At 46.6% G+C, this 16,602-nt stretch overlaps 1 protein-coding gene across 10 annotated transcripts in view; it reads right to left on the bottom strand.

Annotated features, from left to right (window-relative positions):
* Positions 1-16,602, bottom strand: part of POMT2 (protein O-mannosyltransferase 2) — a 48,382-nt gene that overhangs the window by 16,746 nt on the left and 15,034 nt on the right. For all 10 annotated transcript variants that reach the window (XR_004431476.1, XR_004431475.1, XR_004431473.1 and 7 more), the window contains 7 exons: positions 15,638-15,742; positions 13,994-14,102; positions 12,147-12,255; positions 10,406-10,565; positions 8,776-8,882; positions 7,714-7,796; positions 5,172-5,281 (listed from right to left, as the gene is read on the bottom strand). Coding sequence is in view for 5 of the 10 variants with exons in the window: in XM_033187272.1 (XP_033043163.1) it covers positions 5,172-5,281; positions 7,714-7,796; positions 8,776-8,882; positions 10,406-10,565; positions 12,147-12,255; positions 13,994-14,102; positions 15,638-15,742 (783 nt within the window). In the remaining 5 variants the exon portion in view is untranslated. The remainder of the gene's footprint in view (positions 1-5,171; positions 5,282-7,713; positions 7,797-8,775; positions 8,883-10,405; positions 10,566-12,146; positions 12,256-13,993; positions 14,103-15,637; positions 15,743-16,602) is intronic.

Here is a 16,602-nt window from a genome sequence, read left to right as displayed (position 1 = left end):
CCCAGCCACCAACCCGAGGGGCCATGTTTCCCAATGGGGCTCAGATGTAGCACTGGTGAGTGAAATTCTCTCCTTCCTTCTGCATTTAGAGGCCTTGTCCCACAAGAGCCTTTTTGTCTCTTTGTATCTTTCTGCATCTTGTCCTAAAAGTTCTATCCAGCCTTCTAGAGGGAGGAACCATGAGGCCTTATATAACTGACTTCAGCACAAAAACGGAATGAGGATTTAAGTGCATTTTCAAAGTAATTAAAGCTGGGCGTGGTGGCTCATGCCTGTAATCCCAGCACTTTGAGAAGCCGGGGTGGGCATATCACCTGAGGTCAGGAGTTTGAGATCAGCCTGGCCAACATGGTAAAACCCCGTCTTCACTAAAAATACAAAAATTAGCTGGGCGTGGTATGCGCCTGTAATCCCAACTACTCGGGAGGTTAAGGCAAGAGAATCGCTTGAACCCAGGAGGTGAAGATCACACCACTGCACTACAGCGTGGGCAACAGAGCAAGACTCCATCTAGGAAAAAAAAAGTAATTCAGATCATGCCTCAAACTTTCTAAATGAAAAATTCATGCTATTATATTTTCTATAATGTGGCCAAACGAAACTAAAAAGCTCCACAGATATCCTGTCCTAGAATTTAACTCACATTTTGTACAAAAAAATCTGGAAACAGTATGATTGTCTAGTAACAGAAAAATAGTTAACATGATAGTATGTCCTGGGATAGAATAATATACAGCCATAAAAAATGTTTCAGAGCATTTTTTTAGCAACATGGGAAAAGACTCATGAAATGCTAATGCTGAAAATGGCTACCATTTATTACCAGGCACTGTTCTAAACATTGGGCAAGTCTTTTTTTTTTTTTTTTGAGATGGAGTCTCGCCCTGTCGCCTAGGCTGGAGTACAGTGGCACGATCTTGGCTCACTGCAAGCTCTGCCTCCCGGGTTCATGTCATTCTCCTGCCTCAGCCTCCTGAGTAGCTGGGACTACAGGCGCCTGCCACCACGCCTGGCTAATTTTTTGTACTTTTAGTAGAGACGGGGTTTCACTGTGTTAACCAGGATGGTCTCGATCTCCTGACCTCATGATCTGCCCACCTTGGCCTCCCAAAGGGCTAGGATTACAGGCATGAGCCACTGTGCCTGGCTGATGTTTTTTTTTTTTTTTTTTTCAGTAGAGATGGGGTTTTGCCGTGTTAGCTAGGATGGCCTCGATCTCCTGACCTTGTACAAGATCCGCCCACCTCGGCCTCCCACAGTGCTGGGATTACAGGCGTGAGCCACCGCTCCCGGCTGGGCAAGTCTTCTTTCATTTAAACATCATTACAGCTCTATGCCGTAGTATGGTTATCCCCACATTACTTACAAGGAAACTGAAGTTAAGTAATTTGCTCAAGGTCACACAGCTTATGAGTTGGGGAGACAGAATTCAAACCAGGGCAGCTAAATAAATGCTCCCAGGATAGAGACTAGATACATCCAATTATGCCAATTATGTAAACAAGTAGAGAACTCTTACAAATGAGTTTTTATAACCGCAACTGGACAAAATATGACCAATTTACAGTCATATGCCACATAAAGACATTTTGGTCAACAACAAACTGCATATATGATGGTTGTCCAATAAGATTATAATACCATATTTTTACTATAACATTTCCATGTTTAGATATGTTTAAGTTAATACAAATACTTACCATTGTGTTCCACTGTGTTCCAACTGCCTGCAGTGTTCAGTACAGTAACATGCTATACAGGTTTGTAGTCTAGGAGCAATCAACTATACTATGTAGCTTAGGTGTGTGGTAGGCTGTACCACCCAGGTTTGTGTAAGTACATACTACGATGTTGACCCAACAATCAAATCACCTAATGACCTATTTCTCAGACAGTAGCCCCCCGATGCATGACTGTACTTACAACAAGATTCAGAATTAGCATTGAGGGGAAACATTATTTTGCCTGCATTACGGCTGCTTCTTTTGAGTGGTATTTGCTTCATTCCTCAGAAAAAATAAAAAACGTAGGGATAATATTAAGGATATACAAGAAGCTAAAAAGTTTTGGTGCTCATAAAGAAATTAAAATGAATTCTACATTCCTGAGAAAAAGTTCGATATCGTCCATCCAGCCTGGATTTGCTCAAGGAAGTTAAGGTTCTATGATGCTCATGTGTGTACTCTGTGTAGATGTGTGGTAGCAGAGCAGTCTTTGTGTGTCTGTTTTACAAGGTGTAGATGTGTGGTAGCACAGCAGTCTTTGTGTGTCTGTTTTACAACAGCAATTACGATTAAAATTCCTACAAGAAAAATTATTTCTTTATCATGAGTACAGTCCATGGCCCCTTTTCCCATTGAAATGTTTGTTTTGACAATGGAGATTTTTATACCATGAGATTTCCGAAGAACACAGGTATCCAATTTAGCGGAATGTTGTACGTTAAAACATTTAGATAAACACTTAATCTTCTGGGATTACATGTCGTTTCTGTTTTCTTTTTCATACTTTTCTATATTTTCCAATTTTATAAATGCTATGCTTTAAAAACATTCTAAAATAGAGACCTAGACCTGTTAACAAGACATTAAACTGCAGGGCAGGAAGGGCCACTGGAGATAATTATTTAGTCCAATCCCCTCAATTTACAGATGAGGAAACAGGCTGAAAGGCTAAGTGATCTGGTCAATGACAAAGCCAGACAGTTTTGTCCCTTGGCCCTATGCACTTTCCCTATACCACCATCACGCTTCACACCTCTACACATGGGCCCTGAGTACGTAACACTAGCTTAACAGAGCCTTTCAGAGTTTGGCCTTTCTCTCCCTTCACACAGTGTAGATGTTCTGGTCACCACGTCTGTAACTGTAGTGTCTTCTACATGACACCTGCAGCAATTTATCACCACATGAGAACACAGTACAGCTAGTTGTCTCTGCCCTGGGTGTACATGACTTACAATCATCTGGACAGCTTAAAACCAAACCAAAAATGCAAAATGCATGGGCCTCATCCTAGCTCAATGAAATCATCATCTCTGCAGTGGAGTCTAGGCATCAGAATTTTTTAAAATCTCTCCATTGATTCTAAGTGCAGCCAGGGCTGAAAACCACTGGGTCAGACATGAATGGAGAATTAAGGATAAGAAACTGACACTAAAACCCAATACCCTGTAATATGGTTTGGCTCTATGTCCCCACCCAATTTTCATCTTGTAGCTCCCATAATTCCCACGTGTTGTGGGAGGGACCTGGTGGGAGATGACTAAATCATGAGGCCGGGTCTTTTCCTTGCTATTCTTGTGGTAGTGAACGGATCTCACGAGATCTGATGGTTTTATTTTTTTATTTTTTTGAGACACAGTCTTGCTCTTTCACCCAGGCTGGAGTGCAGTGGCGCAATCTCAGCTCACTGCAACCTCCACCTGCCCGGTTCAAGTGATTCTCCTGCCTCAGTCTCCTGAGTAGCTGGGATTACTGGCGGATGCCACCAAGCCCGGGTAATTTTTTTGTATTTTTAGGAGAGATGGGGTTTCACCATATTGGCCAGGCTGGTCTCAAACTCCTGACCTAATGTGATCCGCCCACCTCAGCCTCCCAAAATGCTGTGATTACAGGCGTAAGCCACTGCACCTGGCCAGAGATCTGATGGTTTTAAAAACAGGATTTTCTCTGCACAAGCTCTCTCTTTGGCTGCCGCCATCCACATAAGATGTGACTTGCTCCGCCTTGCCTTCCACCAGGGTTGTGAGGCCTCCCTAGCCATGTGGAACTGTAAGTCCAATTAAACCTCTTTTTTTGTAAATTGCCCAGTCTCGGATATGTCTTTATCAGCAGCGTGAAATCGAACTAATACACCCTGGGTCACTTTCTAGCAACTAAAAGGGAAATAAAAACAAAGCATTTGGAGAGGCACAACTTTTTGCAAAGTACAAATCTTTGTAAAGATTCCATGCTTTTTGCCTCTGTTCACTGTCCTTTGTCAAAATTATTGCCTCCAAACTGGTTCCTTGTGAGCTATCACATTCCCACTGAAGTTACCTTTCTAAACTAGAGATCTAATCATAATCATAATAATTTTTATTGCCTCCCTAATGTCTACGGAGCAAAGTCAAATCTACTATAACACAGGCCTCTCCCCAATATGGCCCCACCAACCTCTTCAGCATCCTGCTTCTCCCTCTCAGGCACCATACACTGCAGCCACACAAACACTCCCTCACAGCGTCGTTCACTCATTCAGATGATACTCACATGGCTAATCTCTCATAAGCACTTCACATTGTTATCTCATTTAATCGTCACAACTGTCCTATGATGGAGAGAGGTACTACTTATTTTCCCCAACTTAAAGAAGAGGATATAGGCCGGGTGCGGTGGCTCACGGCTGTAATCCCAGTACTTTGGGAGGCCAAGGAGGGCAGATCATGAGGTCAGGAGATCAAGATCACCCTAGCTAACACGGTGAAACCCCGTCTCTACTAAAAATACAAAAAAAATTAGCTGGGCATGGTGGCGGGTGCCTGTAGTCCCAGCTACTCAGGAGGCTGAGACAGGAGAATGGCGTGAACCCGGGAGGCGGAGCTTGCAGTGAGCCAAGATCGCGCCACCGCACTCCAGCCTGGGTGACAGAGTGAAACTCTGTCTCAAAAAAAAAAAAAAAAAAGAAGAAGAAGAGGATACTGAAGCACAAGAAGATGAATTTGTCCAAAGTGACACTCTGTATGAAAGCAGGCTTCACACCCAGATTACCTAGTCTGGTTCCCAGATGTGTGTTCATAACTACCACACTTTACTCATCACCCATCCCATTGCAGGCACTGCCCTAGGCAACTGAGCCTTCCAGGAGCTAGCAATCAAGTACCAAAGAGACGGCAGGAAGTAAGCACGCACAGTTCAATATAAGGTTTACCACGTAGGCATGTGGAAGGTGCCACCAAGCTTCTCATCAGAGGGGCACCCCACCCAGTACCATGGAGAGGTGGGACACGGTGGTCACTGAAGATCACCTATGCTGATGCCTGGGGTTAGTCAGAGGAAAGAGAAGGGTGCAGGGCTAGGAAGAATGTTTCAAGCAGGGGGAATGGGATAAGCAAAGGACAGGAGGCAAGAGAGTGAACTGTTAGGGTGAACAGCATTGCTGCCATACAAGTGCACAAAAGGCTCACTGACCTGCTGCTGACGGGCACCAATGCCCTCGGGGTAGAGGTGCCTGTGGGAGTGCAGATAGCCGATGGCCATCCGGAGGTTCTTCACAGTAATCACAGAGCCGTAGGCCAGGTCTGGGAGGAAGGGAGACAGCAGAGGGGTGAGCTGCCACAGTGCTAGAGGCTGCCCCTGCCTGCGAAGAGCCTCGGAAGCCACAGGGCTCACTAACTCTCTGCGAGACTCCCCTGGGCCCTGGACTGAAGCCCAGCTGCCTTCTCACTCCCATGGAGCCGACTCAAGACAGAGTTCACTACAGGGCCCACTTACTCCCCTCCCTCCTGAGGACTTCAGAAGAAGCTGGTGTTAACACTGTCATTATCAAAGCACTATGTATAACAGCAAAAGATGAAAAACAACTTGTCCTTCTCAAGGTCTCTACATGGATTCAATGGAATAAAGAAGGAAGAAGCATTTTCTGTCTTTGCCTGGAACATTCTCCAAGATACAACATTTTGACAAACCGTTTTTTTCACTCTATATTCTTTTGTGCCTTTTGAATCTAGTACCATATGAAATAACTGTTCAATGGTGTTTTGTTTTACTCTGAATTAAAAAAAAAAAACAACACAGAAAACCACTTCCCAAGAGCATCCCCTCCTCCTATAGGTCCTGAGTTATTGAGAAGCCTCTTTTCCTTAATATTGCCCCTCTTCCAATCCGCTGGCATGACCTGCTCCTGTTTTTCTTGGTTCATTCAGTGGACCAGAAGAATGTATTGATTACACAGTGGATCCAAAGGTGGAGGAGGCCTGCCTGTGGCCCTGGAAGAGCCCTGTCTACAAGGAAGACGGCTTCACACACTGACAAGTACAGGACGGTGGACAAGTGCCCCACAAAGGCATAATGATGTGTCACACAGTGGGAGTGGGGGGAACTCGGAACAGGACAAATTCTCTCCCAAGGAGTAAAGAGAGGACGATTCGATCGAAGAGATGACAGCTGAGCTAGGCCTTTAAATAATGAGCAGGAATTTGCTCAACTCCACAGTTGTGTTCTTCTGAGTTCTCAGGCAGGCCAACCTTGGCAGCTCTACACACGGCTGACCACCTTTATTTCTTGAAATGCTCTCTGTTCCCGCTTCTTGATCACACGCTCCCTCAAGGGCTGTTCCTCCACAGCCTCCTCTCCTAATTCCTCCTCTGCTTGCATTCCCCAGTGATCTGACCTCAGCCCTCTTCTTTTCCTCTTTCTACAGTTTCCTTACAAATCACAGCTACTGCTACAGCATCAATTGCCCTTTTACTTGGCTGATTCCTCCTTTGAAAGCATCAGCCCCAAAGCCCACTGGCCCCATGGCACCAATTTCCCCAAGCAGCTCACTGTCAAACCCTCTAGTGTGGAATTCAGTATCTGCTCTTCCAACCCAACTTCTTCTCCTGCTTCCCTAGTTCTCATTCTTCCCAGCCTGGGAGAGTCCGCTGTATTTTAGGCACTGTGCAAAGCCCTGGAAAGACTAAAATGAGTAAGAGGCAGTCTCTGCCTCCAGGAAGCAATCACCTGCACTCAAGTCCTTAGTGACATCTTTCTTCCTCCCTTGCGATGTCCAGATCTCCCTTACACACGCCCATCTGCCTTACCCTGTGGCTGCCCCACCATGTCCAGCTCAGATCCCTTCAATAGCTTCCCAGAGGGCTTCTCCTGCCTCCAATCCTGTCCCCTCCCCAGCCAGCCTCGACTCTCCCACCCATGTCATCTCCCTATAGCACAGCCTTCCGGGCCTCCTGGCTGCTCAAAGACCTCCACTAGGTCTCCACGGCCTATTTGAGGAAGTCAAATACCTCATCCAGACACCTCAAACCCTCATAATCTGGGCCCAACCTAACTTTTCACATTTATCTTCCAGTAGTTTTCTGCATATAACCTGTGCCTTGAGTTTTACTCTGTCCTTGGCTTTGATCATGTCATCCCTCCTGCCTGAGATGCCCTCTCCTCTATCTGTTGAAAGCCACACATCCTTCCAGGGCCTGACTCCAAGGCAACCCACATCATGTGCCTCTGATGCCCTCAACCACCCAGCAGCCGTGCTCCTTCACGCCTGTCAATCCCCAGAGCTGTGCTCCCTCTTTATGTACTTAATGCCTCCAGTCACACCGTGTGGAGCTCCCCTACACCAGGCTCCATCTCTGGAGGGCGAGCACATGCTCCACTACCATCTGTCGTAGGCAAATCGACGCGACACTCAGAAAGCGGTGCGGGAAACTGACAACTGGCTCTGAAGGGCCTGGTGCTGTTACCAGATTCTCTCTGAGTGACCTTCCCTCAGAGCTGGCTTGGAGAGCCACAAAGGAGAAGTCATTCTTTAGGGTCACAGAGCTTGCTGCTCAGGATGTCTTCCTCTCCTCTGTCCTGATTCGCTCTCGAGTATTTTTACTAGATCGAACTGGGTCTTTCTCCCACCGTGCCATCACAGGCTAAAATAACCCAAGTTATCATATTTGTCTTTTCCAATTCAACTCCCAGGAAGCCCCTCTGCCATCTACCTTTGTAAAGGCCCAGAGACACTCACGTTCAGGGATGGAAGCATTGTGCAGGTTGTTCCCTGAAAGCCGGGCCTGGAAGGCAGAACTGAAGAAACCATCACCAGGGCCACTGTGGGAAGAGGAAGAGCCAAGTTAAAGGAGTGAAAATGTGATTTCCCAGGAGCTCTGGGAAGAGCTCTGCTCAGTTAGTTTAAGGGAAGTAGAATCAGATCATGGGACAGAAGTGGGTGATGGAGAAATTGGGGTCCAAATCCCAACTCAGCCACTTACTAGCTGTGTGACCTTGGGCAAGATAACCTTGCTTAGCCTTAGTTCCTCATTTATAAACTAGAGATTTAAAGAAACCCAGAGAGGCCGGGCGCGGTGGCTCAAGCCTGTAATCCCAGCACTTTGGGAGGCCGAGACGGGCGGATCACGAGGTCAGGAGATCGAGACCATCCTGGCTAACACGGTGAAACCCCGTCTCTACTAAAAATACAAAAACTAGCCGGGCGAGGTGGCGGGCGCCTGTAGTCCCAGCTACTCGGGAGGCTGAGGCAGGAGAATGGCGTAAACCCAGGAGGTGGAGCTTGCAGTGAGCTGAGATCCGGCCACTGCACTCCAGTCCGGGCGACAGAGCGAGACTCCGCCTCAAAAAAAAAAAAAAAAAAAAAAAAGAAACCCAGAGAAGTCGCAAGTGATTGTGATTAAATGAGATACTGTACACAAAATGCAGAACACAGTTCCTAATTCTCAGTGGCTACTCATGAAGTGGGAGCTGTTGCTGCCGGTGTTATTGCTATTGTTATCCTCACTCCTACTGCACATCTTATTGTTGCCTATCCCTGCTAAGTATAGGGGACTCTGTTTAGAGATAAGGGACAATTTGGCTATAAGGAAAATAGCTTCTTCCTTCAGGTTAGGGTACTGCCTTTCTGAGCCGTTAGCACACCCAAAGGATAGAATATAGTGGGAAAGAAACAGGAAAAAGCCCCTGGGTCCCTCTCCTATCATTTTAACCACAGACCTAGAACATCACCCAGCCCCTCCACAGGCTTAAGGGCAAAAGGAAAACCAGAAGCAAGACGCTGCGAAGGCTCTGTCCGTACCTTTTACTCAGCACCATGAAGTGAACAGCAAAGGTGGCTGTGTAGAGAGCCAGGGGCAGCACTATGAGGCACAGGACACGAGCAGTCAGGTGTTTTCCCACAGTCACCTGCAAACAGAGGCCGGCGTGGGGTGCCAGGCATGTGAGGCCTCATTATTCCTTATGCACCATGCATGCATTAGATATAGATTTTAATGTGCAAGTCATAATCATAAAAAATGGCCAAGAGGAGAGGAGAATATGTGGAAACCCTAAGCCTTTCTATAACACCTGCCACCCAAGCACTACACAAGAAAAACATGGGCCAGCCCTCTGCTACTTCTCCAGGCTCTACACCCAAGACCCCAGCCTGTCACTGTGCCAAGGACAAGGCACTGCCTGCATCTGCAATATAGCTGCTCACCAGTCCCCTCCATGTTCCAGGGACACTGACCTCCTTGTACTTTCCCAGTGCTTCCTCTACTGTCCCAGCCCAACCATCACATGGCTAATGGCTCCTTATCTTCCCAGCTTCCTCCCAGAGGCCTTCCTGGATTGCCTGGGACTGGCCTGGTGCCCTTTTCTGTGCTCTCCCAGCACGCCTGGCTGACTGTAACTGCCTGCTTCCTTATTTCTCTCTCTCCATTGACCCCAGAGGATGGGGACCATATTGTATTCATCTGTATATTCCAGCACCTCACACACAGTAGATGGTCTTTACATATTTTCTGAATGAATGAATGAGTAAGTGAATAAACTTGTTAGGAGTTGGTTCGGAGGTGATGGAGCAGCACCACAGCAGAGTGATGGCCTGGGGCCAGCCTAACCTGGGTGTGACTCCTAGATATACCTCTCACTCCCCATGGCCTTGGGGAGGTCATTACCTCTGTAGGTTTTCATTTCCTCATTTGAAAATCAGGGTAATAACTCCCCACCTCATAGGACTATTATGAGGGGTAAATAAGATAATGGAGGTAAAGCATTTCACATAGTGCCTGGCACAGAATCAGCCCTTAATAAATAATAAACCATAAAGGCCCTTACTGGCCTCCAAATATGGAGGCTGTGGGTCAGCAAATGAAAATTGTGAGGTCAGACCAGGCTCGGTGGCTCACGCGTGTAATCCCCGTACTTTGGGAGGCCGAGGCGGGTGGATCCCTTGAGGTCAGGAGTTTGAGAACAACCTGGCCAACACAGTAGAACCCCATCTCTACCAAAACTATAAAAATTAGCTGGGCATGGTGACATGTGCCTGTAATCCCAGCTACTTGGGAGGCTGAGGCAAGAGAATCACTTGAGCCCAGGAGGTGGAGGTTGCAGTGAGCCAAGATCAGCCACTGCACTCTAGTCTGGGTAACAGAGCAAAACTCCATCTCAAAAAGAAAAAAAAAAAATAGGCAGACATTACAAAACAAATGCAAAAGGAGACTTCCAAGAATGTTAATCCATCCTCTCCCTTGAACCCTATCCAATCCTCAGCCAGGCCCACTCCCTGATGTCCTGCTGTCTGCGGAGGGTTGGGGGTCCAGCCCACCTGGGATCCAGAACACAGCCACTCTGCCACCTGCAGCAGAGACAGAGAAGGCCACTGGCTCCTACTCAGCAACATCAGGGAGGAAAAACATTTCCACAGCAAATGCTTGGGTGCTCACCAATGAAAGACTGAGGTCTCCGAACAGGTACCAAAGGTCTGCAATGGTGTTCAGCCCCACTTGAAGGATGATAAAGAGGCCAACAAACTTGACCCCTAAAGCACCAGCAAGACTAACACCAGTCAGGCTGAGCCAGAACCACCAGGGGGCAGAGAAGGGCCTGAAAATCAACAAGACGGAGTTCAATTTGGCAGCTGGAACCAAAGGAAAACGCAAGCGCAGCAGGGCACAGGGCAGTTCTCAGACTTGGAGAGGCTGTGCTGTGCCCTGTCTTGGGGGCTCTTAGCCTCAAGGGACCATGGCATGGCTCCAGGGAGGAGGCGGTCTATGAAAGCTCTGGAACGGCAGGCAAACCACAGTCTGAGTGCGCAGGGTATTTTTCTGGGGAGAGTGTCCATAGTGCTCCTGGCTAAGTACAGGGCTCAGGGTAAGCGGGGGCTCCTTCTTCACAAGTGACCGGTCAGGCAGGAGTGAAAGGAGAATCCTTAGGTGCTCCTGGACTCAGGCAGCCCTGTCCTTTGTGTCACCTCTGCCCCTGTCGAAGGCAGCATTTACTGAGTGCTTACTATGTGTCAGGCACCATTCCAAGTATGATACGTACATTAATTCTTCTAGCCATCACTATAGCCCACAGCGGATGGTATGTCACTAGGTCCTCTTTTTGCACAGGAGGAACTCAAGAGACAAAGAGGTGGAGTAATACAGCTAGCAGGCAGTGGGGCACAGTTTTAACCCAGGCAGTTGGGTCAAAGTGAGTGCTCCTGCCCATTTTGCTGTTTGTATAGCACCTAGTACTCTACACTGTGACTCTCTGGCTCTCTGGCTGCCTTCTCCGCCAGAGCGAATATTCCTAAACAGCCAAGCCCAAAAGAGCTCTGTACATCCAGCTCCTAGCATAGTACCTGGCACACAGTATGTTTATTCAAGAAATGGTAGATGGAAGTGGATGTGACGTAACCAGAACACCCAAAGCCAGAGTGGGCTGAGAGTCACTGATCAGGTTTGATTAGCACAATGGAGCTTAATGAGCCTGGCTGTGCCAAGTTAACGTCCAGAAAAGCCTAGGAGAGGCCAACTCTTTTGGTTTGAATAGAATGAATGACTTATTCTACTTTCTCAGAAGTAGAAGGATGATCTGGAAAAGACTATTCTGGAAGTAGACTGGACCCTCCAGGTCAGCTTTAGAACTGACCAGGACCTGGAAGGATCCTCTTGGCTGGTATGGGCCATTCAAACCAACCTTTATATATGCTATTCCCATCATTAGGTCAGGACTGGATGCAACCACTGAGGGCAGGGAGAGAGTTTCCAGGCAGTATCTACCCTGGTGCCCTCCTTTCTAGGACAGAGTATGTGAAGGACAGGCCTGTCCTGGCATCTCCTAACCAGCACTGGTTACAAGAGGCGGGTGGGGAAAGCATTAGGATCCCTCCATAACATCCCAAAACCCCTACCCAACTGTACTCCATTGTAAACATGAGAATAATACGCTTGAAAAAGACAACTGACATTTTCTGTCTTGAATATGGCAAAAATAAAATCATCTGTAGAAAACTTCTTAAAATCTATTTTTATGATCTAAAATGGACAATCTAAGTGAAAAAAACAAACAAAACGTATGCTTGCCTCAAGCTCAGCTTCAAGACAAGTCTCTGGGCATCCACCCTGGCCCTGGCCATTACAGAAGTTCTGGAGCTGCCACAGCTTCCGACCCTCCCCTCCCAGGGATGGAGTTTCTGACCTGTTGGCGCAGGAGTTGTACTTGACCATGCTCAGCATGGCAGCCATGATGAAGAACATCAGGATGGGGTCAAGGAGGATGTACTGGGACAGAGTGAGGCATCCCGTGTCTGAAAAACATGAGTTCCCTGGTGAAAAGGCGAGGTAAGAGAGGGGCTGCCTGAAAACCAAACACCCCAGCAGTAGGAAACAGTCCCTCTTGCCAGTTAATGGAGTGTAAGCACTTGTACGGTCAGGACTAGAGTCAACATCAACACTGAGTCATCGGGGAGGTGGAAGGCCACAGCTCTGGGAGACATCAAAGCCCAATGACAAGAAGCAGTATCTCACACTGCCTCTAGGCCCTCAACCTAAGAGAAAATCATGTCATTCACTCACTCAGACCAGCCCTGAGACGAGTTCTCTTCCTCATTTCCACCATCAAAAAGGGAGTCCTGCCACTGCTCATGTAACCACAAACTATCTACACCTATGATAGAATCTTATCATTTTACATGAAGTCTCTCTTGGTGGTTGATTCTCCAGACAGATGGCAGAATGATCTTCTTTTTTAACTTAAATCCTGAAATCTCATTATGTCATGCTCCTGCTTAAACCCTCCAATGTCTTCCAATCTCACTCAAAGTAAAAAGTTCTCATGACAACTGCCAGAGTCTGTGTGGTCTCCCTACCCATCCAACCTCGTCTCCCAACACCCTCTGCCTCACTCACTCTGCCCTCGCCATGCCAGCCTTCTTACTGTGATTTGAACCCACAGAGCTCTGCACCGGAACTACAGTACATGCACTTCCCTCTGCCTGAATGCGCTTCCCTCAGATCACTGCAGGGCTTGATCCTTTGTCTCACTCAGGTCTCTGCTCAAAGCTCCCCTCTCAGAAGTTCTTTCCTGACTACCCTGTCTAAAATAGTACCAATCTCCATTATTCCATCCCTTACCCTGCTTTATTTTCTAGCTTAGGACACCACATGACAGACTTATTCATTTACTTGTTTATTTACTGTCTGCCCATGATGGGGTAAACTCAATGAGACCAGAGTGCCTCATTGGTGTACCCTCTGAGACCGAGAAAAGTGGCCGGGAGCAGGGTAGGTGCTTGAGAAATTACTGTTGAATGAAAAGTGCATAAATGACTAAATGAATGAATAACTGAAGACGGAAATTCAAGATACAAGGAAAAAGCCACCAGTCGTCTATAGAGAAAGCCAATAATCTTGCAATCTATCTGTCAAAACAAAGCAACATATCTGTCAAAGCAAACCCATCAAGTACCCCATTTAAATTGGTCTAGATTTCTTTAAATGTTAAGCTCCCCAAGGTCATGAATTCACTTTCATAGCAACAAAGCTAGCAACATGATCAACTTCTACGACGAACTCTCATTTATCCATATGAGGATTATTATCCAAGTTCCCATTTTGCTATCTCTTGCCACCCAACTACTTCTGCATTTACCTTTATATTTAGTTGAAATTAGTTTAGGAATGCAAACTAATATTAACCTAAGAGAAGCAAAATTAGAATTATAAGCTTCCTTCAAAAACAAACATACTCACAAATCTATCCTATTACCCATTCCAAACTCAATTGTGAATAACGTGGAGGTAAATCTATTCCTTGGGATTACTCATACCGATTCTCCCCTCCAAAAATATAAAGGCTTGTTATATATATAACTATTGATATACATTAAGTATTACTGTGAATGAGATTTGTAGTACATTTTACCCAATCCTAAAATTAATTGAACTGGACCCACAGATAGGACCCTTGAACGTACTGATTTTCAGCTACATTTACAGAGTGGCAGCCCATTTCCCAAAAGCCATGGCATGGCTAAGACAACTTACCAAAGGTGAGGAGGGCAGCGGTGAGCAGTCCTGCCGAGAGGGACTTAGACAGATCCAATACAGTGAGGTAGGCAAAGGGGACCAGCCAGGAGCCGAGGAATGCACAGAACTGTGGGAGGAATAGAGAAGCTGTCAAGTAACAAGCTGAGCTAGGTCAGGGACCTACTGGACTCAGTACAACCTAACATTTAAGACAGGGGACCTGATGAAGGCATGACTTTGGTGATCTAAAGTCACCTAGGATATCCATAACTAAGAAAAGAGTATTGTAATAGTGAAGAGCCAAATCAAGCAATATGTATGTTCCCATTAAGCAGCAACTTGTGCACTGACATGAAATCAGCAGAGTTCAGCCAGGAAGGTGTGGGTAGGAGAGAGGGAGAAAAGCAACCAAGTAGCTACACACCAGGAATAGAGAGAAGGGAAGAAAATGAGTGTTATTAACACAGAGATAGGAATTGACAGCCATTAGCTTCTATTACACAACTGTAGGTACAAGTTGAGAAAGATCCCTCTGAAGGTATTTCAGAGAATTTTAAGGAACCCCTAGTTCTTTTCTTCATCTACACCAGAAACCAGTCTTTAATCTACACAATGTACATATTTTGATTTTGGAAAAAGGGATTGCTTGATATTTCAGTACCTGGATGCCTGTTTGGTTTTTTGTTTTTTTAAGCTGCCAGCCCTCTTCCATCCCCTACCTGTCCATCAAAATAAACAGACAAGCCAGAATAATGGGAAATTCTCATGTTTGGTTGTTACATCCAATTACATATGGCATGTGATGTTCAAAAGTTATTAGGAAGACACAGAATCACTTAAGAACATGAACTTGAGGGTAGGACATACTCCTTGTTTAAGATACTACAATATGGCCATGCAAATCATCTAACGATGAGGCCAAATAAGCACACGGTCATTTATTTAAAATGCTATGAAATCCTCAAGGAAAGGGGCTTGTAAATGCAAACCTCTCTGAGAGGTCCACACTGGAGGTCAGCTTCTGCTGGCTTCATTCAGCCACACGTTCAGGGTTCCCAAAAAGTTGGGTGTTAAGGCCCTGCCATGTTCCACCAAGGCTGGTGCTGTGAATTAGGACACACAGGGACTGGAGCAGACATTTGGCCTCCCTTCAAATAAGGCTGGAAAACTCTGTGTGCCTGAAACCTTCATTGGGAAAGACACAGGAACATGGTGACAGGGTGTAGGCATGCTGAAATCTTCAGAAAAGGCTCTGAGATGTAGGCAACACTCCAGCAGCTGTGGCTGTGAGGGGAGGAGCAGGCAGCATGCCAGTGCATGGAGGCACCACTGGGGCTGCATGAGACTCCTGACTGCCCGGGTTCCAGGCTGTTCTCCAACCTGAGGTCTGACAGTACACCAGGGCAGGGCAGCAGGTGACAATGCGTGCTTGCTCCTATCTATGTCATCTCTGTATTATCTGCGGCCTCCTCTTCCCTTCTTTCTCACCTCAGTTCTGACTATCTACACCACAGGGGAGAGTCTGATCATCCTCCCCTCTCCTCACCACCCAGAGTCCCTTTATTTACACCTGCCACCACTCCAGGGCTGTTAACTATTAACATTTCTGATTCAGTGTGGCCCCAGGGTTCAGTCAGTCCATATCAAGTCAGGAAGCCTTACTCCTCTCATTCCCATGTAGCTGTGATGCTCATATTTATCCCCAGGCTTCTGGAACAAAAAGGTACCATCATATCCACTCAGGTAGCCAGCAAGACCTATCAGCATCTGAGGAGAGAAGAACAAACAAAAAGATGAGAAGCCTTTAGGAGAAGATTTCTCTGTCCTCTGAACTTCCCTCCAGCTGCACCCACAGACTTTGGGTTCCCTTGACAACTGTCCATAGAAAATGTTGCCGATGCGACATTTTCTCCTGCAGCTGCCACAGAGCAAAGAATCTTTTGTCTATAGAGCTCACTGCTTGAAACAAAACCTCTCTTGTATTATGGCTGAGTTCTGGGAACAGCACAACCTAAACACTTAGGAAGGAAAAAGAGCCCCACAATTTGAAGGGCAGAGTCAGTAAGGGGCCCTCTTATTCCGCTTTCCTTCAGATAGTGTAAAATAAAACAGGGCAGCTCTTGGGTCATGGGCAGAGGCTGATTCCTGGGGAACTGGCCTCTTGAAAGGAAAGTGAGTTTCCAAGTCACAGTGAGGGAGAAAAGGGACCAAGGAGCTACATACCAGGAATAAAGACAAGGGAAGAAAACCAGAAAGAGGAATGCAAAGACAGATGCATTTGCCCAGAGGGGAAGAGAAAAACTGCCAAAGACCAGAGGCTGTTTCTCCCATTCCTAATACTCCAAAGGAGGGCAACGTTGGTACCTCCCAAACCAGAACAAATCAACTAGAAATTGAGACTGTGAGTCATGAACCCTTCAAAACCTTTGACAAGATCGGCTGTGTCTTTTGTATATTTCCTTGGCCATCAACATTGTAAAATTCTATTTTTCACATAAGCAATCAGAAGCAGCTGAAGTATAAAAACTGCTGGCAAATGCCAACCATCTGGGACAGCCCCAGGCTGCTCCAGTCTGACCCCCCAGGCTCTGGTGGGCTGGGTTGCAGGAGGGAATACACTGGCTGTG

This window comes from Trachypithecus francoisi, unplaced genomic scaffold, assembly GCF_009764315.1.
Source record: "Trachypithecus francoisi isolate TF-2019V2 unplaced genomic scaffold, Tfra_2.0 Lachesis_group3, whole genome shotgun sequence".
Taxonomy (NCBI): Eukaryota; Metazoa; Chordata; class Mammalia; order Primates; family Cercopithecidae; genus Trachypithecus; species Trachypithecus francoisi.
Note: the sequence above shows the minus strand (reverse complement) of the source record. Positions and strands in the feature narration are given on the sequence as shown.